Source organism: Loxodonta africana, chromosome 9 (assembly GCF_030014295.1).
Source record: "Loxodonta africana isolate mLoxAfr1 chromosome 9, mLoxAfr1.hap2, whole genome shotgun sequence".
Classification (NCBI taxonomy): domain Eukaryota; kingdom Metazoa; phylum Chordata; class Mammalia; order Proboscidea; family Elephantidae; genus Loxodonta; species Loxodonta africana.
In genome coordinates, this window is record NC_087350.1 from 64758825 (window position 1) to 64781830 (window position 23006).

The 23006-nt window shown below is 37.8% G+C and overlaps 1 protein-coding gene across 2 annotated transcripts in view; it reads right to left on the reverse strand.

The window, feature by feature from the left end:
• The window catches only part of KIAA1958 (KIAA1958 ortholog), a 153559-nt gene that overhangs the window by 51357 nt on the left and 79196 nt on the right, over positions 1–23006 (reverse strand). Inside the window, exon 3 of one of the 2 annotated variants that reach the window (XM_064291604.1) lies at positions 382–465. The exons of the other annotated variant lie outside the window; for it this stretch is intronic. Within the exon in view, the coding sequence (XP_064147674.1) occupies positions 382–465 (84 nt within the window). The remainder of the gene's footprint in view (positions 1–381; positions 466–23006) is intronic. 2 annotated transcript variants of the gene reach the window in all.

Genomic DNA, 23006 nt, shown 5'->3' on the forward strand with positions numbered 1-23006 from the left:
CAAGGTTGAGCAGACCCTCAGGATTATAGCGGCTCAGTAGTCCCCTTTTCCGCAGAATGAGTTCATCAGCAAAGGTGAGCTTCATGGACTTGTGTGGCTTATTTCCTTTTCCTTTGCAACGGAGTTCAATTTGCTTCTGTTTCAGGGCCTCTTGGGAACGCTTGAATTCCTTATCTCTGGTGATACTATAGCCATACCTGTGTTCTTTCAGGTACCGCTCAAGCCCACACTGGTAATTGGCCAAGCTGTTGGGTTCATATTCAGACCCATCCTTCTGCCTGGCGTCAACAAAGAAGGAGGCAAGGTAAGCATCCAACTCCTTGCAAGGGATCACATAAATCTCTCTTGTTTCCGAAGGATACTTGGAGATGAGGAACTCACGGAAATTGCGGAGCGCGGTCTGCGTGCTCCGGATGGTTTTCTCATTCTGCTCTCTGCTGAGCTCAGCTGCTCTTTCATCCTGGTCTGCAACAAATTGGGGAGGGGAGGGATAGAGAGGGTGTTGATGAGTTCAGACAATGTACTTTCCACTCTGAAATAAAGTTTCCTTTTATAATGAAAAGGGAAGGAAGGAATCAATTTTGCAGAGATCTCTGATAAACATTATTTACATACCTGTCACTTTATAATAGCCACCTTCAGTTTCACAAATGACGTATCAGACAACAGTATGGCCCATTACAATCAAAATGAGCTTCATGTTATTGGCACATAGTTTAGTGCAGGAGGTTTGTTGACAGAGTGAGGTTAGAGGCAGCCTTCATTTTAGGAAAAATGTGAGACAGAAGTGTGATGTTTACCTATTACAATGTGCAAGGGCCCCATTATAGTTGACAAACGCATCCTGAAGCACTTCATTTGTGAAACCAGAGGTTGTACTGGTTCCATTTTATTGCATTAAACATTTATATTTGTTATTTTAACACATCACTAGAGATCTATATTTAAAAATCATTAAGCATCATTTACAGTAGATACTTGCTCTTCTGGTAAATACAGTCTATAAGTATTCTGTATGTAATTGCAGGGCAGTATGCAATAAGTGAAAAAAAAAAAATCTGGTATACTGAAGGGTAATTATCTTCATTACCAGAACGTCAAAGCCAAAAGACAGAACAATGAAATTTGAATTAAGCTATTATATTCAAGATGTAAGAAAGTGGCATCTGTCTCCTAGATAAATATAAATAAAATTATATTTTATTAATTTATTATTTATATCCCACCACCATGAGATGCCTCTTTCCATTATGGATCATTCATCATTAAGTAATGCTGCTCAAGAGTAGTGGCCCTCACACATTACTGTGCTTAGTAATCACTCAGGATCTAGATCAAAATGCAGATTGCCAGGTGGCAGACCTAAGAATCTGCATTTTAACCAGCAACTCCACACTTGTGCTGAGGGCCTAAAGAACACATTTGGAGAAACAAAGTTCTAATGTCTATATCCTATGTAGGAAACCCTACTCCATTTTACTCATTTCTTTATCACGATTAATTTAAATATGGTTTAAATTAAATTTAAGTGGTTTCATTTCAGTAATACATAACTTAAATTTGAGATCTTAAAATATCAACAATGGTAGACATGAAAAACAGTTTGTCTAGAAAATGTTTAATAGAAAAAAACTGTAAGAGTTTAAAGTATAAGGTATAATAAGCATTTTGTTTATGCCAATTATTCAGGAAAACTTCAAATTGCTCTGTTAGGTTGGTCAGGGGAAGTCTTTCTAATTACCACATTAAACAAAAAAAAACTGTCGAGTCGGTTCTGACTCATAGTCACCATACAGGACAGAGCAGAACTGCCACATAGGGTTTCCAAGGAGCTACTGGTGGATTCCAACTGCCTACCTTCTGGTTAGCAGCCTAACTCTTAACCACTTCGCCACCAGGCTCCAAATACCACATACGATAAGAAAAACGAAATTTTCTAATAAACTGGATTTTATTCACAAAACACACTACTTTTGTAGCACTATACACATTTGTGAACAAATACGATATTTTAAAATAAACAATTCTAAGGTATAATTCCCAAAATCCATATAACTTTTTAAAATGAAATGAACTAAAATTCACTAAACTAGCTAAGTGGAAACTTTGAGACACATTTTTAAGAGATTACATTTGCAAAATTTAAATACAGAAAAGCATAGTTCATGCTTCAACAGACTTAACTTTCATTTATGCTATTTCTTGAAGTTGAAATTGCTTATATATTGACAACAAAGAAGTATATCTTTTCTATCAAAAATATGGAAGCCACAGGTTGTATGCGACTTTACCACGACAGCTTCCTTAACTGCTTACACGTGAGGTCAAAGGGGCCAGCACACCTGTGTATATTTTAGCTACTTGGTCAGCTATTATTATCTCAGCAGTTTTCCAAACTGAGGTACATGAAAAATTTCCAAGAAATATACACTCACAGATGATTTTGGGGGAAGATTTTCCAGTTTCTCAACCTCCACACGGACTTCTTCCTAACTTATTTGCCTGACATGAAGACGCTATTTGTACTTGTTACCATCCTAGATTCACCGCCGTCCATACTCTGGGGTATAAAAGACTTTAGAGAGGCAAACAAAATTTAGAAATCAACAAAGAAACCCATACGGCTTCCTGTGCTTCTGTCTTACACATATTTTGGTATAAGTAAAATTTGCCATTAGAAATAGGGTATGTGGGGCTGAGTTGGGGTGTTCTAAATTCAGGACAGCTGATATGGTATAGCTGAGGTTGATTATTTTAACTAGAACTGTTATATCTTGCAGGGCTACCAAAATGTTCAAGACAAAGTAGATAAACTCATGGATTAAATTTTATTCATTTCTTTTATATTCAATATGTTTTATTCACAAGGTGTTTAATAAATATTATCAAATCATATCATGAAATACTGATTCTGGTACAGTCAATCCTCATCTTCACTGTATAAAATATTCACAATTGAACACATCTGTGTATCCAGCATTAGATGAAGAAAAAGAACACCAGCACCCCAGAAACCTTCCTCATGTCCCTTTCTTCCAACCACTACCTCCCACCAAGAATATCCGCCATTCTGACTTCTAACATCATAGATTCATTTGGTCTACTACTGTAACTTATATGAATGGAATCTTAGAGGATGAACTCTTCTGTATCTGGTTTCTTTTGCTCAACATTATGTTTGTGAGTTTCACCCATAACGTTGTGTGTAGTTGAAGAAGGGGACTAAGACATCTTTGTTCTGTGTTCTCAAAGCCAGAATTCTGACGGGGACCCTATAAATGTCCACTGAATATTTTCTCATCACACACAATCTACTACATGAAAAACAGTTATATTCCTGAAGATTCTGGTAGTCATCCATAAATCAGCAGTCAAATTTCATGATTATGTGTGAATGTACATGGTAAGAAATACAGCTCTGGTTCTAAGCACCGTTGTTTATCTAATGCTGATGATAAGCACATTTTTTTTCAACACACACACAAAAGATACGATATAAAGGTCATTTTCAATTTTCTCAAGAGAAGCAGATATATGGTGCAGCAGGCAAACTGAACGAGTCACTGTTACTAATGAAAAAACATTCATTGAGATGGCTAAATGGTCTTACTAAGGAAGTTGTGATCAATAACAAATTCTAAAAACTGAAAGTGGGTAAAATCCCAAAGGCCTAGAAAACTGAATGAAGACAGAGTGGCAGTCAAAAATATGCAAGTACAAGTTATTTTTTCCAAGCAGATCAAGTACTTAACAATTAGAAATGAAGTTTTACAGATGGTGAATGAGCAGGCATCAGAATGTTTCCTATGGCTTCCATGAAGCCATGTACCCAGCAGTCTCATCAACAGGTATACTCACAACTAAATATAAGTTAGGATCTATCCCTACAAACCTGCTCTTCCTCCTAGTCAGTGCCTTTACCACCCACCCATTTGCCAAAACCTGAAACCTAAGCACCATTCCTGACACTTGCTCTCCCTCTCTTCCACATCTAATCAATTATCAAGTCTTGCTGCTTGAATTCATTTACTCAAGCACATTACTAAGTAACTAATTCATGTTAGGAATTTAAGAAAACGGAATTTACAGGGATGAGCATAATGTAAGAATTACTGAGTTTTGTGGGATTTACCACCTAGTGAGGGAAAACAGACAGTAACACAAATAAGTAAATCTTAAACCGGGAAACAAGTGCTATGAGGAAAAATAACAGGGTCTTGTGAGAAAGAATAACAGTGACCCACCTAAGGATGAGTATTCCAGGAAGGCCTCTCTAAGAACTTTTAGCTAAGACCTGAAAAATGAAAAGCTAAAGGGTAGAAGGAGGAGCACTCCATGCAGAGGAACAATGCTTGCGAAGTACCTACAATGGAAACTAGGCTGGAGAAACAAAGAATATCAGCATGCCTGGAGAGAAGTGAGCAAGAGGGAGAGTGACATGAGCAGAGGTCTGAAAGCCTGTAGGATCACGAAGCGCCTTGTAGGCCTTATTAACGATTTTGTATTTTATCCTAAGAAAACAAGTTTTAAGCTGCATGGTCAGGTTTGCTCTGTTATGATATAAATCTACCCTTCTCCTTCCATGCTAAGAAAATCTTCAATAAGCTCTGCCTTGTATGAGTCAGGCTCTTTCTTTTCTTTTTCCTAGAAATGGAGGGTAGGGGCTGAGTTCATATCTGGATGACCTGGAACAAAACATTCCCAGACATTGAAATGATCCATACTTTGTACCACCTTGGTGGAAGCAGAAGGTCAGAACCAGAGGGACCAAGAAAATATCCAAGTCAACTACTACTCCACCCCGAAAACAAATAAAAAACTAAAGAAAATTTTAGGGAGGTATCAGAGTTTGCAAAAACTGTAGTATGGGAGTTTGAGCTAATCTTATCTAGATCTTAAAGGACCAGGAGACACTAGCTAATGTATGAATTATACTCACATTATCCTGCCATGTTTATTTCATTACATTTCACACATTTCCTTTAGGTTGTGACCTCCTTGAGAAGAAAGAGGCATTTATCAACAACCTGAGTTTTTAAGCAGAGGACTCTTACTGTACTAATTTACACAGTCTCCATGTCCCATTAATTCAATTATTTTCCATGCATTTGTCACCTCTGAATTCTGAGTGCCCAATATGTTGGCACACCAGAGCTACCCTGTGAATGCATGAAGACTGACTAAGTACATGAACTGGTAAAAGAATTTTAAATGCACTGATCCTCTGTGTATATTTTGAATGTCTGAACGTCCCAAGCTTTGACCTGAGTATAACAGGAAAGGAAGAATTTCTGGACATGTGTGGCTTTCAAAACTAATTTCAAAATATCTGTCTCTCCCTCAGACCATTCACTTACATTAGCTCCTTTCTACCTCTATACTGAGGCAGTGATATTTCGTGGTAGAATTCTCACCTTCCATGCCAGAGACCTGGGTTCGATTTCCAGCCAATGTACCTCAAGCACGACCACCACTGATCTGTCAGTAGAAGCTTGCATGTTGCTACGATGCTAAACAGGTTTCAGCAGAGCTTCCAGGCTAAGACAGACTAGGAAGAAAGGCCTAGACAGCTACTTCTGAAAATCAGCCAACGAAAACCCTATGGATCACAACCTTTTAATTCGCAACTGATCATGGAGATGACGCAGGACTAAGCGGCATTCTGTTCTGTTGTGCACGGGGTCACCATGAGTCGAGGGCTGACATAAAGACAGCTAACAACAGCCTATATACCATACCCTGCTGGGCTTCTACTTGAGGGGTCCTTGCTGCTACCTCATCGCTACTATGGATTTGATTGTAAGTAGGGAGGATGAGTAGATTTGCTGTGTAGAAAGGTATAAGTGACCTTGGTTCTTTGAATGAATGGCCACTTATTTCTGGTCTGTACCATTCACAAGAATGCTAACACTTATCACAGCTTAGTCTAAGCTTCTCAAAAAAAGAAAAAAAAAATGCCATCCCATAAAACCCAGCACAGTGAAATGGGCCTTCAATAAATGCAGTCAACAAGTTTAAAGATTTTAGGTTACTGCCTCCAAAAGATCTGTTACCTGGAGAGAGGCCCCAAGGCAGAGCCTCAGCACAGGTTCAGGTGCATTTAACGATAGCCTGAGTAAAGCTTTCAAGCATACAGCTTTTTCTTTTACTTATTTACATAGTCTCCATGTCCCATTAATTCAATTACTTCCTCCCTTGTTAGGAGATGGTATAGAAAAACACATAATTAGTGCTGTATCTTATATTCTCATTTAATTTGAGGAGATTTATATTAAATTTAAAGTCAGATCCATTTGCTTCTATCACTGTAGTACTCAGTTAAAAAAAAATTTAGCTACCGCATTCCTTTCGTGATTTTATTAAAGCAATACATCTTAACAATAAACATTTCCTGATGTTTAACTTTTTCTTTATTATTTTCATTTAAGAGTGTTTTTTTCTAGCTTTTAACTTGATAGAGAAAAGAAATGTTTGAATTATCTTTATAAAACCAGTAAATGAATTCCATTTACAACAGCATCTAAGAGAATAAAACAAAAAACAAACCTGTTGCCGTCGAGTCGATTCTGACTCACAGCGACTCTACGGGACAGAGGAGAACTGCCCCAAAGAGTTTCCAAGGACCGGCTGGTGGATTCGAACTGCCAACCTTTTGCCACCAGGGCTCCACTGTGCCACCTGGGCTCCAAGAGAATAAAGTACGTAGAAATAAATCTAACCAGGGACCTGAAGGACTTATACAATGAAAACTATAAAATACTGCTGAAAAGAGATTAAGGAAGACTTAAATAAATGGGAAGATGTTCAATGTTCATGGATTGGAAGACTTAATATTGTTAAGTTGTCATTACTACCCAAAGCGATCTACAGATTCAACACAATTACAATTAAAATTCCAACAGCCTTCTTTACAGAAGTAGAAAAGCATATCCTCAAATTTATATGGAATGGCAAAAGGTCTCGAATAGCCAAAACAATGCTGAAACAAAAGAACAAAGCTAGAGAACTTACACTGCCTGATTTTAAAATATACTATACAGATAGCTACAGTAATCAAAAGAGTCTGTTGCTGGTCTAATAATAGACACACAGACCAATGGAACAGAATTGAGAGTCCAGAAATAAACTCACACATCTATGGTCAAGTGATTTTTGACAAGGTTGCCAAGTCCATTTGATGGAGAAAGAAGCGTCTCTTTAATAAACGGTGCTGAGAAAACGATTTCCACATGCAGAAAAATGAAATAGGATCCATGCCTCAAACCATACACAAAAACAAATTCAAAATGGATTAAGGACTTAACTGTGCAAACTAAAACCATAAAATTCCTAGAAGAACAAGGAGGAGCAACACTGTCAAGGTTAGATTTCAACAACTGCTTACCTAATACAATAACAAAAGCACAAATAGCAAAAGACAAAATAAATAAAGGGGACCTCATAAAAATTAAAAAAAGTTTTGTTCATCAAACACCTTACCAAAAAAGGGAAAAGACAAAATACCGACTGGGAGAATATCTTCAGAAACCATATATCTGACAAGAAGCTAGTAACCAAAATATACATAAAACTTTGACAACTTAACAACAAAACAACAACCCAGTCATAAAAAGGTCAAAGAACTTAAACAGACATTTCACCAAAGAGGTCATTCAAATGGCCACCAAACACAGGAAAACATGCTCAGTGACATTAGCCATCAGAGATGCAAATCAAAACCACAATGAGATACCATTTCACTCTCACTAGGAACAACAACATGGTGTCTAATAAAAAAAAAAATCAGAAAATACCAAATGTTGGCGAGGATGTGTGGAAAGTGGAACCTTATCCATTGCTGGGGGAATGCAAAATGGTAGCGCCACTGTGGAAAGCGGTATGGTGGTTCCTCAAAAAACTAAAAAAAGAACTACCACGTGATTCAGCAATTCCACTCCTAGGTATATACCCAAAAGATCTGAAAGCAGAGACTCAAAAAGAGACTTATATACTAATGTTCACTGCAGCACTATTCACAATAGCCAAAAGGTGGAAACAACCTAACCACCTATGAAGAGATGAATGATAAACAACATGTGGTAGATACATACAACGGAATATTACTCAGCCAGTAGGAGAAGTGAGGTCTTGATATGTGTTACAGTATGGATGGAGCTTGAAGACATGCTAAGCAAAATAAGCCAATCACAAAAGGACAAATACTGCATGACCTCACTTATATAAAAAACAAAAAAAGGCAAATGTATATAGACCAAAGTTTAATAGTGGTTACCAGGGGTGGGAGGTAGGGGAAAAAGGAGGGTTAAGGGTGATGAATATCGTGTTAAGGGTAGGGTTGTACAGCCAATTATTGTAGTTGCTGTCAATAAGTTGTACACCTATAAAAAGATGAATTGGCACAAGTTGTGTGATAGATATTTATACCAACAACAAAAGAAATGTAGTCGCTGAGGCTGCTTATGTACAACCAAACACCTCATGGGATTTGGTTCCTTGGTTTGGATGTTTAGTGTGGGTTTCATGAAACATCCCAGTTAATCGGCCTAATAATGTGTTTAGTGCTTCTGTTCTACCTCCTAGCTCATTGCATACTGCCTGGGTTCTTAAAAGCTTGCAAGCAGCCATCCAAGGCACAATTAGTCTCTCTTCACCTGGAGCAACAGAGGAAGAAAGAGAGTCAGGAATAGGAGGAGAATGTGGAATGTGTGGCTAATTGCCTCTATGAACAACTGCTTCTTTTGCCGTAAGACCAGAAGAACTGGCTGATGTCCAGCTACCACTGCTGAACATTTTCGCCAAAGATTCCATAGAAGAATCCTGATCAAAAGGAGGAAAATGCAGAACAGAATTTCAAATTCTCATGGACTCTAAACTATCTGGAATCATGGAGGGTGGATGAACTCTTAAAACTATTGCCCTGAAATAATCTTTAAACTTTAAACCAAAAATATCTCCTGAAGTCATCTTAACACCAAATAGTTTAGCTTAACCAGTAAAAAAAAAAAAAAAGTCTGCCTTGAGTATTATGCTCTTTTAAGAACCATCGATATAGGATCAAACTGAAAACAGCAACTTGAAAGATTAGACAGGAACCTTAGGGGGCAGTGAGTTTATGCTAATGAGGGAGGAATAACTCAGAAAAGGAGGATGAGAATGGTTGCACAACTTGGTGTACATATAGAAACTGTTGAATTGGTGTATGTTTTGCTGTGTAGATTAAAAAAAACAAAAAAATTTTAGGAAAAAAAAAAACAACAGTGAATAAGTCCAAGCGTTTACTAAATAACAATGTATTTTAAATTTGAAAAGTTAAAAAGAAATTTGGTAAGTAGATTTATATTTATGAGGCTGCGGTTGGAATTAATTCAATCAACATTTATGAGTACCTGTTATGCCCCAACATTTCAAGAAGATTTGTAGGTTGTAGTCAAAGGCAAGTTCCTGATGGTTATGAAGATTACATCACGGCTGAAGAGGTAACTAACACACATAAAACTAATTTAAAAGACCGTGGTAGGCACTGTGCAATTAGGCACTGAGTTTCGTGGCATGGGCTCCAGGTCCTACAGGAATTCAGGGTGAAAAAAAAAGAGAGTGACAGACATCAACAGAGCTTCAGCTGTGCTGGAGCTCTATTCCACAGACGAACTGGGACTTGAGTTAGGCTTTAAAACATGAGTACCATTTGGCTATGGAAAACAAGAAGGTAGGGCATTCTAAAGATACTGCATGTGCAAATGGAAAGAGATGGGAAGAAGTCTGGCTTGTACTCACGAGGATCCTAAAACCCCATCCTGGTTTGGGGCTGGGGGAAAGATTGGAGTGAAGAATGACATGAGACCAGTGGGCTGGCCACATGGAGGGTCTTACACAGTAATGATGAACAGACACACCCAGGAGAAGAGACTGAATATGCTAAATGCAAAGAACCTCCAAATGCAAAATATCTGAAAAACCTGCCTTAAAAACAAACAAACAAAAAAAACACCCCATGCCTCTATCTCTGACATTCATTATTTTCCTTATGCTACTATTTTATTTTCTTCCATATACCTATCACCATCTACACACTACATATTTACATTTTACTCATTTAGCAGCTGTCTCTCCCCAGTGGGCTGTGAGCTCTATGGGGCGGGAACTTCACTACTGTACTCCCAGAGTCAGCAACAGCTCCTCAGAAGTAGTAAAAAAGAAAAACTCGTTGCTGTTCAATTGGACTAAACCAAAAGCAAAGAAATTTCCTGAATAAACTGAATGCTTTTAAGGCCAGTATAGCAGGGGCAGGGGTCTGGGGACCATGGTTTCAGGGGACATCTAAGTCAACTGGCATAATAAAATCTATTAAGAAAACATTCTGCATCCCACTTTGAAGAGTGGCGTCTGGGGTCTTAAACGCTAGCAAGCAGCCATCTAAGATGCATCAATTGGTCTCAAGCCATGTGGATCAAAGGAAAACGAGGAACACCAAGGACACACGGCAATTACCAGCCCAAGAGACAGAAAGGGCCACATGAACCAGAGACTACATCATCCTGAGACCAGAAGAACTAGATGGTGCCCGGCTACAACTGATGACTGCCCTGACAGGGAACACAACAGAGAACCCCTGAGGGAGCAGGAAAGCAGTGGGATGCAGACCTCAAATTCTCATAAGACCAGACTTCATGGTCTGACTGAGACTAGAAGGACCCTGGTGGTCATGGTCCCCAGACCCTTCTGTTGGCCCAGGACAGGAACCACTCCCGAAGCCAACTCTTCAGACATGGATTGGACTGGACAGTGGGTTGGAGAGGGATGCTGGTGAGGAGTGAGCTTCTTGGATCAGGTGGACACTTGAGACTATGTTGGCATCTCCTGCCCGGAGGGGAGATGAGAGGGTTAGAAGCTGGTGAAATGAACACGAAAAGAGAGAGTAGAGGGAGAGAGTGGGCTGTCTCATTAGGGGGAGAGTAATTGGGAGTGTGTAGCAAGGTGTATATGGGTTTTTGTGTGAGAGACTGACTTGATTTGTAAACTTGCACTTAAAGCACAATAAAAATTAAAAAAAAAAAAAAAAAAAAACTTGTTGCCGTTGAGTAGATTCCTACTCATAGTGACCCTACAGGGCAGAGTAGAACTGCCCCATACGGTTTCCAAGGAGCGCCTGGTGGATTCAAACTGCTGACCTTTATTTAGCAGCCATAGCACATAACTACTACGCCACCAGGGTGTCCTTGAGTAGTAACACTCAATAAATATTTGTTGACTAAATATCAAAGCTAAAAGGAAAGTTACTAAGATGCCTCTCTGTGTAGCTATACAATCCACTTTACATGAAACATACTGACTGCATTTAAAAAGCATTAAAAAAAAAAAAAGGTCACTGGCATAAAATTAATTTGGAACCTCAAGGCCAGAATTTCATTGTCCCCTTACCCTGTGTTAAGGCTCTTTGGAGAGTCAGTTGCAGACAGGGCAGGTGATGTTGGTGTCTATAATAATGGTATGAAATGACTTCTGAGGCCACTGAAAGCTTTTCCCATGGCTAGTACCCTGGTGGCGCCACGGCTGCTAACCAAGAGGTCAGCAGTTCGAATCCACCAGGCGCTCCTTGGAAACTTTATGGGCCAGTTCTACTCCGTTCTATGGGCTCACTATGAGTCAGGATCAACTCGACGGCAGCGGGTTCTTTAATACCTTAGGAAGGAGCCGTGGTGGCACAATGGTTAAGTGCTAGGCTACTAACCAAAAGGTTGCTGGTTTGAGCTCACTCAGCCACTCCACAGGAGAAAAGACCTGGTGATCTGCTTCCATAAAGATTACAGCCAAGAAAACCCTACGCGGTAGTTCTACTCTATCGTGTAGGGTCACTATGAGTTGGAATCGACTTGACAGTATGCAACAATTACAGTACCTTAGGAAATAAGAACCTATCAGCCTTCACACCAATTACTAGAGGACAATACCATTACTCATTATCAAGATAAGGAAGAAAACAACTAATACTTCAAAAAAAGTCTATACTAGAATGAACATAACCATTAAATCAAAGGATAGCTCCCTCTCCCCATCCCAAACTCTGCTTTAATGTAAGATTACACTGGCATTATGGTTTTGTCTATTTGGTGCTTACTTCTTCCATGGATGTATTAATTTGAAAGAAATTAAATTTTCTTATGATTCTTTATGTGGTATAAGAAAATAATCTTGGTATTTTAAAAAATATGATGCCTGGTTTGTGATCTTAGAAAACAAAACAACCTTAATTTTATTTGTCATGAGTTACAAAAATCATATTTGCCAACATTCACACTTCATTTTTGAAAACAATTTATTGAGAAAAAACACATTTACTTTAAAGATACATGGAAAAAAAATGGAGATAACCTTAAACTACCATAAAATGTATTAAAAAGTCAGTGTCTTCTTTCTCCTTTAAACACCCAACTCTATGCAGATGTTATGCCTTCTCCTAGAACTTTAAAATGCTATTTCCTAGGATTGTTAACATCACTAATTGAAGCCAGATTTGTATGCTATATAGCTATCTGACCAGCAAATTATTTTTATGCTTGGTTAATCTTTTCCAATAGCGGGAATAAAACCCATTTCTTACCTACACATTCAGAAGCATAAAAATTTAGAACAGTACTAGTTAATCCAGTATGATTATGATTGCTGATAGGATTTTTCACTGAAGCGGAAATCACTTAAATAAACATTAGTCATCTGCTCATTTCTCCTGGATGAATATGACATTAATGCCTCTGGAGAATTTTCTCCTTAATAAAAATTTAGAAATCACAAACAGAACTCAAAACATACCTGTATTTTTAAGCAAACACAGGGGCCTTAAAGCACAAGGGAAAAGCCTCCTCTTTCTCAACCACACCAACTGTTGTCTCTGTGCATGAATTAAACCAGGCCAAGGAGCTGGTTATGTTGGAAGCTGGGGGTGAGATATCGCATGTGCAAAGGAGACCATATACTTACCTTGTAGATGCTCACAACTAGGAATTAATATGACCTATAAAATTTTTTTTTTTTTTTTTTTTATAGTGTGCAGACTGACTACGCAAAGGCATTCGACTGTGTGGATCATAACAAATTATGGATAACATTGCGAAGAATGAGAATTCCAGAATACTTAATTGTGCTCATGCAGAACCTATACATAGACCAAGAGGCATTCAAACAGAACAAAGGGATACTGCATGGTTTAAAATCAGGAAAGGTGTGCGTCAGGGTTGTATCCTTTCACCATACTTATTCAATCTGTATGCTGAGCAAATAATCCGAGAAGCTGGACTATATGAAGAAGAATTCAGGATTGGAGGAACACTCATTAACAACAATATGCAGATGACACAATCTTGCTTGCTGAAAGTAAAGAGGACGTGAAGCACTTACTGATGGAGACCAAAGACTACAGCCTTTAGTATAGATTACGCCTCAACATAAAGAAAACAAAAATCCTCACAAATGGACCAATAAGCAATATTGTGATAAACGGAGAAAATATTGAAGTTGTCAAGGATTTCATCTTACTTGGATCCACAAGTAACACCCACGGAAGCAGCAGTCAAGAAATCAAACAACCTATCGAATTGGTATTTGCTGCGAAAGTCCCCTTTAACTATTAAAAAGCAAAGGTGTCACTTTGAGGACTAAGGTGCGCCTCATATGCATGCAAGAACTGGACAATGAATAAGGAAAACCAAAGAAGAATTCATGAATTTGAATTATGGTGCTGGCAAAGAATACTGAATATGCCATGGACTGTCAGAAGAATGAACAAGTCTGTCTTGGAAGAAGTACAGCCAGGGTACTCCTTGGAAGTGAGGATGGTGAGACTCATGTACTTTGAACATGTTATCAGGAGGGACCAGTCCCTGGAAAGGACAATATGGTTAGTAAGGTAGAAGGTCAGAGAAAAAGAGGAAGGCCCTCAATGAGATGGATTGACACAGTGGCTACAACAATGGGCTCAAACATAGGAAGGAATGTGAGGATGGTACAGGACAGGGCAGTGTTCTGTTCCATTGTATATAGGGTCACCATGAGTCAGAACCAACTCTACAGCACCTAACAACATAGGGTACAGGATCTGCATTTTTAATGAGTCCTCAGATTGTTCTAGTACAGGTGTGGTACAGCCTGCCTTGCTTTGAGAAACAGTGCCTTATCTCCCTCTTCCTCCAGAGTGCCTAGAAAATGACTTTTCTTCCTTCAAATAAACTTCAGGAAGCTTTCTCTGAAGCCCACCTCCATTTCCTGTCCTTCCCTTGTTGTGCCCCACCTCAATTATGGCACCTCCCACACAGTTGGGAATGCTAACTTTCTGGTCTGACATTTTGTTTTTTCATTATCCAGGCAGAACAGTTTGCTTAATAAATATCTGACTAAAGAATGAGTTTAAAGAATTATTTCTCTCTCAAATCCACTGGATTCAGGTTTTTCTTTTGCAACTTCTCTTAAATGATTTTTTAATTGTGTTTTAGGTGAAAGTTTACAGTTCAAGTTAGTTTGTCATACAAAAATTTAGACATACATTGTTATGTGACTTTAGTTGCTATCCCTATAACGTGACAGCACACTCCTTTCCACCCCGGATTTCCTGTGTCCATTCAACCAGCTCCTGTCCCTTTTTGCCTTCTCATCTTGCCTCCAGACAGAAGCTGCTCATGTAGTCACATGTATCTACTTGAGCTAAGAAACACTCTGTTTACGAGTATTATTTTCTGTCTCATAGTCCAGTCTAATCTTTGTCTGAAGAGTTGGCTTCAGGAATGGTTTCAGTTCTGGGATAACAGAGAGTCCTAGGGCCATGTCTTCTGGGGTTTCTCCAGTCTTAGTCAGACCATTAAGTCTGGTCTTCTTACTAGAATCTTAAATAATTCTTATTAAGTTTACCACTGTTTCCCTAATTGGCAAAGACTACTTTTCAAATCTTATCTTACTTGACGCCCTTTCAGGGCACAGGACACAGGCAACGTAGTAAATGATTATGGCTCCAACTTCGCTACTGATTTTCCTGGGTTCAAGTCCCAACAGTGCTTAATTAGCTACGTGAATTCATGCAAGTTTTTAACTTAAGTCTCAGTTTCTTCGACTGTGAGATGGGCATAATAATTGTACTTACCTCATAAGAGTTGCATGAAGATTGAGTGAGATAGTAAAGTAAACCATTTATCACAGTGTTGAGCACATAGGCCATCTAGTTCAACCCCTCCCCATTCAACCTCTCAACAAAATAGGAAAAAGAATGATAAACCTATCACTGTTTAGAAAATGTTTTCTAATCTACTCAGTCAAGGTCTTCCTACCTCAACTGAGCTCCTCCTTTGCTGATGTTTTAATCTGTAACAAATGTTTACTAATTCTGCCAAGCTAGAGTCTATAAAGGCCACCAGTGTTAGGCATCTGTGTGTAAGTGAACATATTCTGTCCATTGACATATATGAACAAACCAAGTTAATATCTGTATTAACTTCCATTCCACAAGACTTAGAATCCTGTGATTTGATAAACTTATTGTGTCACTGTAAGAGACACTGCGGACTGTAGGGATTCAGTACAGTACTTAGCAGGGGTCAAGTCATGCAATTCTCTCTTCTAAGAATGCTGCTTCTTTGAATTAAATCAATTGCTCCTTCCCCTCAAAAAGAAATGTAGCATCCTGGTTTGAACTAACATTACTTAAGGACAGTCCTGATATGCTAGAGACAGCTCTGGACTAGCCACTCTGTGCTCAGAAAGGGATGAATTCAAACAGGCTCACATATAGAGGAGATGCTACATTAAATGAAATCTAAGAGGACACGAGAAGGCAAAAGGGAGGCCAGATGCAGAGTGAATAAAAATTAGATGAAGCACCTCAAACCTCAAACTTAATTCCAGGTCACAGAAATGAAATTAAGCATTCTGTGGCACAGCAAAAGCAAAAGAAGAGCAGAACAAGAGCATAAATATTGTACTATATTAATCACAATAAGCAGCACTTTCATCTTGGCCAAAATATATTCTTAAATCAACTTTAGAACGTGGCTGCATTTTCAGGCTTAGAAGCATGAAACCCACATGACGGTAATTAATGTAATAAATCATGTTGTGGACTTTTCTACAAAATCTGACAGTACTCATTGATATATTGCTTATTAGAGATCGTAGAGATTTCGCCTCTACTTTATTATACTGTCAAAGACACTGAATCAAGGGTACCCTCTCCTGATGTGTCTGAACTCTCTGCTGCTGGTGTAATACATAAAATACATAGTGAGCTGCTGCCATCAGACTTTGATATACAAAACATCATATACAATTTCTAAAAATAATCTTATTTTTTAACTCTCAATTTCCTTGACTCAGGGCAGTTGTAGAGGATACACGGATTCATTACAGATGTGACGTTTATATTTTCCAGTTTCCGTCGTGAAGTCGCAGCTTCACATATGTGGCTCTCCTTTTCAGTTTATTCCTTGATAACTACATTAGCACAGAGCACAGAACTCTGTTGAAAAGGTATTTCATCAATGTATACATGTTGTGCCCCACCTCTAAAGAAAAAATTTTATTAAACATTAAATCATTTTCGAAAGTAAAAAGTAGTCCTTGCACAGTTCAAGAATTTGGCCATGACTGTATTTTACCTCAGTGAGTTTATATACCCTGAAATTTGCTGTGCTTACGTATCTTCTAATTTACAAATATCCCAAATTAAAAAGCAGGTGCTTTAGAGGGTAACTATTTACATAAGAAAAAGGATATTTTATGTATTTTCCCCTAATAAAAATAACTCTACTATTTGTATCATAAAAGTTGTTAGTTGTTGTTGTTAGGTGCCGCTGAATCAGCTCAAAAAGTAACACATGTTTAATGTAAAATTTTTTCCAGAAAATACAGAAAGGTATAAAGAAGAAAGCAAAAGCTGCCCATGAATCCATCGTTCAAAGACCAGTGGATACATTTTGGTATATATCTTCCAATTTAAAAATTAAATTAAAATACTACTCTTTAATTACCTAGAGTCTAGTCCATTCTGTTTTAACTATACACAAGTTCTCTTTTGTGTCTTATTTTATTTTTCTCTGGAAATACTGCTTTGTCATATGTTCAAGAGAAAAATCATTATTAGCATACTAATACCTTGATAAGTTACTATTACTGGTGAATTCCTTTTCATCATCTAAAATCACAGATTTTAAGACGTGATTAAAGATTTGACATTGAATCTATTATCCATCAGTGTACAGCAATTTCCTTCTTAGCTACTCAGAATTCCCTCATCCAGTCCCTTCACTCCAGCCACAGTGGTCTCCATTCAAGTTTTCGGATGTGCTCGTCCTTCAGAATCTCAAGGGTGTCTCTCTCAGAGAGTCTGCATAAGCTGGTTCCTCCATCAGCAACACCCTCCTGGCCTCCATTTTCAGGTCTCATCCTTCATTCTCAGGTCAAATGTCACTTCCTTAGGGAATCTTCCAAAATTCTCCCCTCACCCCCAATATCCTTCCCTGTTCTTTCCTAGCGCGGCATTTCTAACAGTTTATAATTATCTACTTGTATGATTATTTAACCAATGTCTGTTTTCTACTGGAATATACATTCTATGAGGGTAAGGCCTCCCCCTACACACACTATCTATCCATAGTTGAAAGAATGAATAGCAGGCATTCATTAATATTTGTTATTATTGGTGAATTAATATTCACCAATTAATAAATATTAATATTCACCAAATTAATAAATAGGTGAATTAATTTCACTATCAGAAAAATACACTTAAGCTATATATGAAAAATACAAAGCCAAAAGAAAACAGAAAATTAAAGTTATCTCCTTTTCTAGAAATTCTAGTATTTGCATATTTACTTCAACATTCAACAAAAATATACTCAATACCTACAACATAGTAAGCATCATTTTAGGCACATCTATCTATGTCTTCCTCAACTGTTAAACACTTGATTTTTATTTCTTCCTTGTGTAGACAATAAAAAAAGCTAGATATTGGGACTAGAAAAGGAAGAGTAGGAAGGAGTTCTGGCAATGAATTTTTGGAGGAATAAAGAAAACTGTTGATCCGGGTCCTAGAACAGCACTTCCCTTAACAGGGAGAACGCTGACATGTGGAAGAAAAGCATCACCAGGGCAGGTGGGCCCAGCGGTTAAGAGCAAGCACGAACTTGGAAAATAAACTGCCTGGGTCTGAATCCCAACTGTCTACCCTCTTACTGTGTGACCATGGACAAGTTTAACCTCTCTGTGCCTTGGTTTCTGCATCTGTAACATGGAATTAATTATACATAGTCCTAACTTCACAAAGTTGTGAGAACTGAGTTAACCTAAGTAAATCAATTAGATTTAAAAAAGCCCGTTGTCAGGGAGTAGACTCTGACCCATAGCAACCCTATAGGACAGAGCAGAACTGCTCTGTAGAGTTCCAAGGAGCAGCTGGTGGATCTGAACTGCTGACCTTTTGGTTAGCAGTCACGCTCTTAATCACCGTTCCAATAAGTACTCTGTAAGTATTGGCTATTATTATTACTATTTTGCATGCAGTAATCAGAGAGCACTAACAGCATATGATCCTGTGTACTCAAGTGGTGTCTGGATGTTAAACAAGTATCACCTTCTGTTAACCGTCCATCGCTCTGTTAGAACTAAGTATTTGAAAGGTACTTTCCATGAGTTTGCTGAAATTCTATGCCTTTTTGTTTCAATGAATGAGAACAAACCCAAATGGGACATGCAGGGTAAAAATCTAATGACATTAAGATGAAATGCTATACAACAATAGAAATAGTCATTACAAACCTTTGATTAGAACTCATTTTTTCCTTTAAATTTACATTCAATTTACATGGCTGCGTATCTTAATTTGTCAGAATCAAAACATGAAGGCATCTTTTACGTAAAATGCATATTAAAGTTAAAAACATAAAGGAGTTATTAATCACCTTGAAACACAAGATGTACGGCACACAGAGCAAAAGAAAAACAGAGAAGACATAAAAATAGAAATGTACAAAACTCTAATAAATTATCTCCTTCTCTTCTGAATTAGGCTATTAATATTCATTAAATTCCACCCAAGAAGTAACAACCTAATGGATAGGAGGGCATTAATTTCTTAAGTGGGTCACTGAATGATAGCAAAACATATTTCTGGAAAGATCACTATAAAATAAAAATTAGAGTATTTTTCTATATGGATTAGCATTCTACTATCATTGGCAAAACAGGAAAACAAAGCTTTTCTCTGGATGGTGAGATGACAGTTTTCCACTGCACAGAATAATAGTTTAGCAGCACTAATTATAATAGTATACAAAGTGTTAAAAACCTAGAGATGTGTGGCATAAATATTAATATACTCTAGACACTAAAAAAAATTCTGTGAAATATAATTTTGGGCATTATTTGTAAGGAAGATATATTTCTATTCATTTAACCAAATACTAAAGTCAAATTCTCAGGAACAGTACATTCTAGGATTATAAGAATTCTTTATTTTCTCTGCTTAATGAAATTAAGGGTGAAAAATTCAGTAATAATTAAGTTATTTTAAAATTTTTTTCTCAGTCATAACCAGCCATCTCAGTCTTTGCCAGTCTCCAAACTTTTTTTACAAAACAGTTTATAATGAACATCCCCAAAATATGTGTTTATTTACAAACTATGTACATGTCATACTGTCAATTGATATATTAAAGGTTAGTAATATTTAATTTCTTTCTTAGTTTAAATAAAAAGTAGAAAACCTAATGCTTTTTTCTGGCACCACACAGATCACTGTGTGGCCATATTAGAGAGCAGTGAGCCACATTACTCAGTGATAAAGCTTCAGTACTTCATTTATGTTATCTGCTATTGGTATCTAATTGTATTTCTATTAGTACAGTTCTGTGTACTTTTATAGAGAATTTAGTAAAATTCTGCTTATATCTATCACCTTGAGAGATGAAGTAATGAGGTCAAACGACAGGTTTATCTATGCACAACAGGTAGAGTTAAGGCAAATGTACTAAGATTTACGGATAATTTGAGTGAAAAAGTATGTGTCCCTAGTGTTCTAAAACTCAAATGTGGAAGAAACATATGAAAAAATGCTCAACATTATTAGTCATCAGAGAAATGGAAATCAAAATCATAATGAGATACCACTTAATACTTACTAGAATGGCTATCATCAAAAAGTCAGATAATAACAAGTGTTAACAAGGATATGAAGAAATTGGAACCCTGGTACTTTGCTAAAGGAGCCCCGATGGGATAGCGGTTAAGTGCTCAGCTGCTAACCAAAAGGTCAGCAGTTGGAACCCACCAGCCGCTCTGCGGGAGAAAGTTGTGGCAGTCTGCTACTGTAAAGATTACAGCCTAGGAAACCCTATGGGACAGTCCTACTCTGTCCTGCAGGGTAGCTATGGGTCGGAATTGGCCAGATGGCATACAACAATACGCTGCTGGTGGGAATGTAAAATAGTCCCATGGTTGTGGAACTCCTCAAAAAGTTATACACAGACTTACCATATGTTATGAATTGAATTATGTCCCCCCAAAAATGTGTGTATCAATTGGGCTGGGCCATGATTCTCGGTATGGTATGATTTTTCTATATGTTGTAAATACTGCCTCTCTGATGTTAATGAGGGAGGATGGCACCAGTTGTGTTAGAGAGGCAGGACACAACCTACAAGAATGGATTGTGTCTTCCCGCAGTCTCTTGAGATATAAAAGACAGAAGCGAGCAGAGAGATGGGGTACCTCATACTACCAAGAAAGCAGTGCCAGGAGCAGAGCACATCCTTGAGTCCCAGGGTCCCTGCGCTGAGCTCTTAGTCCAGGGGAAGACTGATGAGATGGCCAACAGAGAGAGAAAGACTTCCCCTGGAGCTGATACCCTGAATTTGGTCTTTTAACCTACTTTACTGTGAGAAAATAAACTTCTCTTTGTTAAAGCCATCCACATGTGGTATTTCTGTTATAGCAGCACTAGATAACTAAGACACCATATGACCCAGTAATTTTGCTCCTAGGTATATACTTGAAAGACTTAAAGACATATGTCCACATAAAAATGTGTATACGAATGTTCACAACAGCATTATTCATAATAGCCAAAAAATACAAACAACCCAATGCCCATCAATTGATAGCATGCTTTTCTTTCTTGTGGAACATAAAATAAATGGTACATCTTACAATTAATGGTGTCCCAAATGCAATGAAATGTGGTAACAATAATGAGACATGCTATTGAAGACTTCTGTGCCAGGTATTATTCTAAGCCTTTTACGTGGATTAAGTCAGTCATTCACACAACACTTAGACCCATGCTCCCTTGAAGGTCCTAGAGGTAGTAAAACTCATCAGGGTGGAAAGAAACGTTAACCTAGAATACCAAAGCTATGAACAATATTTATACTGTCAAAATAACATAAAAGTGTTACTGGTTTTGAATGTTAGAGTCAACCTATGGATAATGCAGACAGATTTAGCTATGGTCACAGAAGAGAAGAAAAATATTGACAACCTTGTGAAATTAAGAAAAAAGCTTCAGTGGCCTGATGTTGACTTGTCTGCCCTGGGGTTGTACATTATCTCATCTCTTCAACCCACAAGAAATGGAGACCAAGCCTGGAAAATCAAGGCCAGTACCTTTTCAGTTCTGAACTTCCTAACAGAAGTCTTAGTCAATCCAAATCCAGCGAAAGGAAAACTACATTTTCAGGTTTAGTTATTTGCTAGTTTGCTGCATTGGGTACAATTCTGCATATCTGGAAATCTCTCAATCATATGTAGGTAAACTTTAAATATACCCACATAATAAACCAATACCAAAGCACTGCCATCGAGTTGACTCTGACTCCTAGTGACCCTGTAGGATGGAGAACTTTCCCATAGGGTTTCCAAGGCTGTAAATCTTTTTGGAAGCAGACTGCCACTTCTTTCGCTGGTGGAGTGGCTGGTGGGTTCAAACGGCGGAACTTTTGGTTAGCAGCTGAGTGCTTAACCCATTGCGCCACCAGGGCTCCACCTAAATTATAGTGAGATCTCATTTTATTGGCATAGCATGCAAGTGATTTTATTTTAAATAATGTTAAAAAGTTAATTAGGAAGGTTTTCTTGTGAAATATTAAGACAAATTTTACTGAAAAGGGATGTGCAAGCATTAGTGACCAAGCTGTTAAAACTGATAGTTTCTCAAACTATGCATTTGTACAACAGAGAGCAATTAACTTGATTTACTACTTCTGCCTTTCAAAAAACTAGTATATAATTATTTTAATTCTTAAAGACAGATCGCTAGTTCTCTACAAAAATAAGCAATATTACAATTTTAATGTAACCATGCTCATGTTATTTTTAGCTGAGTAGAAGGTGTTTCAAATAAATTACGATGTTGGAACGGGTTGCCCACGGCCTCTGCACTTTTCATTTCCAGCTAAGACTCACCTTAATTTATCATCACTATGACCTAATTGTTTATTTAATGACCTTTAGCCATATATCATCCTAAAAACAATATTAATAAGTGTGTTATCTAGAGGCAACCAATTTAGTCTCACAAAGTTATTCACAGTTTGATTAACAGCAGCTTGGTTCAGGAAATATTTTAAACAGTTTTCTTTTTGTTTTTTTATTTGGGGATATTTTGAGAGGGGAAGGGTTGGGATATCTCATTTCCACTGGAGTTGGGCATCGTAAGAACAGGAACCATGGTATTGCCATATCCACTGGGGCCCATCCTGAGGTAGGCACTTTGTAGTTTCCCAACGGATATACGCTGAATAAATGGATAAGAATGAATGGTCACAGCATGCTACAGAACTCAAATGCTGTTACAACTTCATTGTAGATCTGTGTGTCCTGAAGACCTTTTGGTGTTACCTGAAACAGTACCATGCCTTTGGACAGGGTGACAACACAGGTCCCAAGAGGCCAAATATCCCAAGGACATCAAGTCCTGTATATTCTAACTTCTGAAACATCTACCTCCATTTCCTCCTATCCAACACATTTAC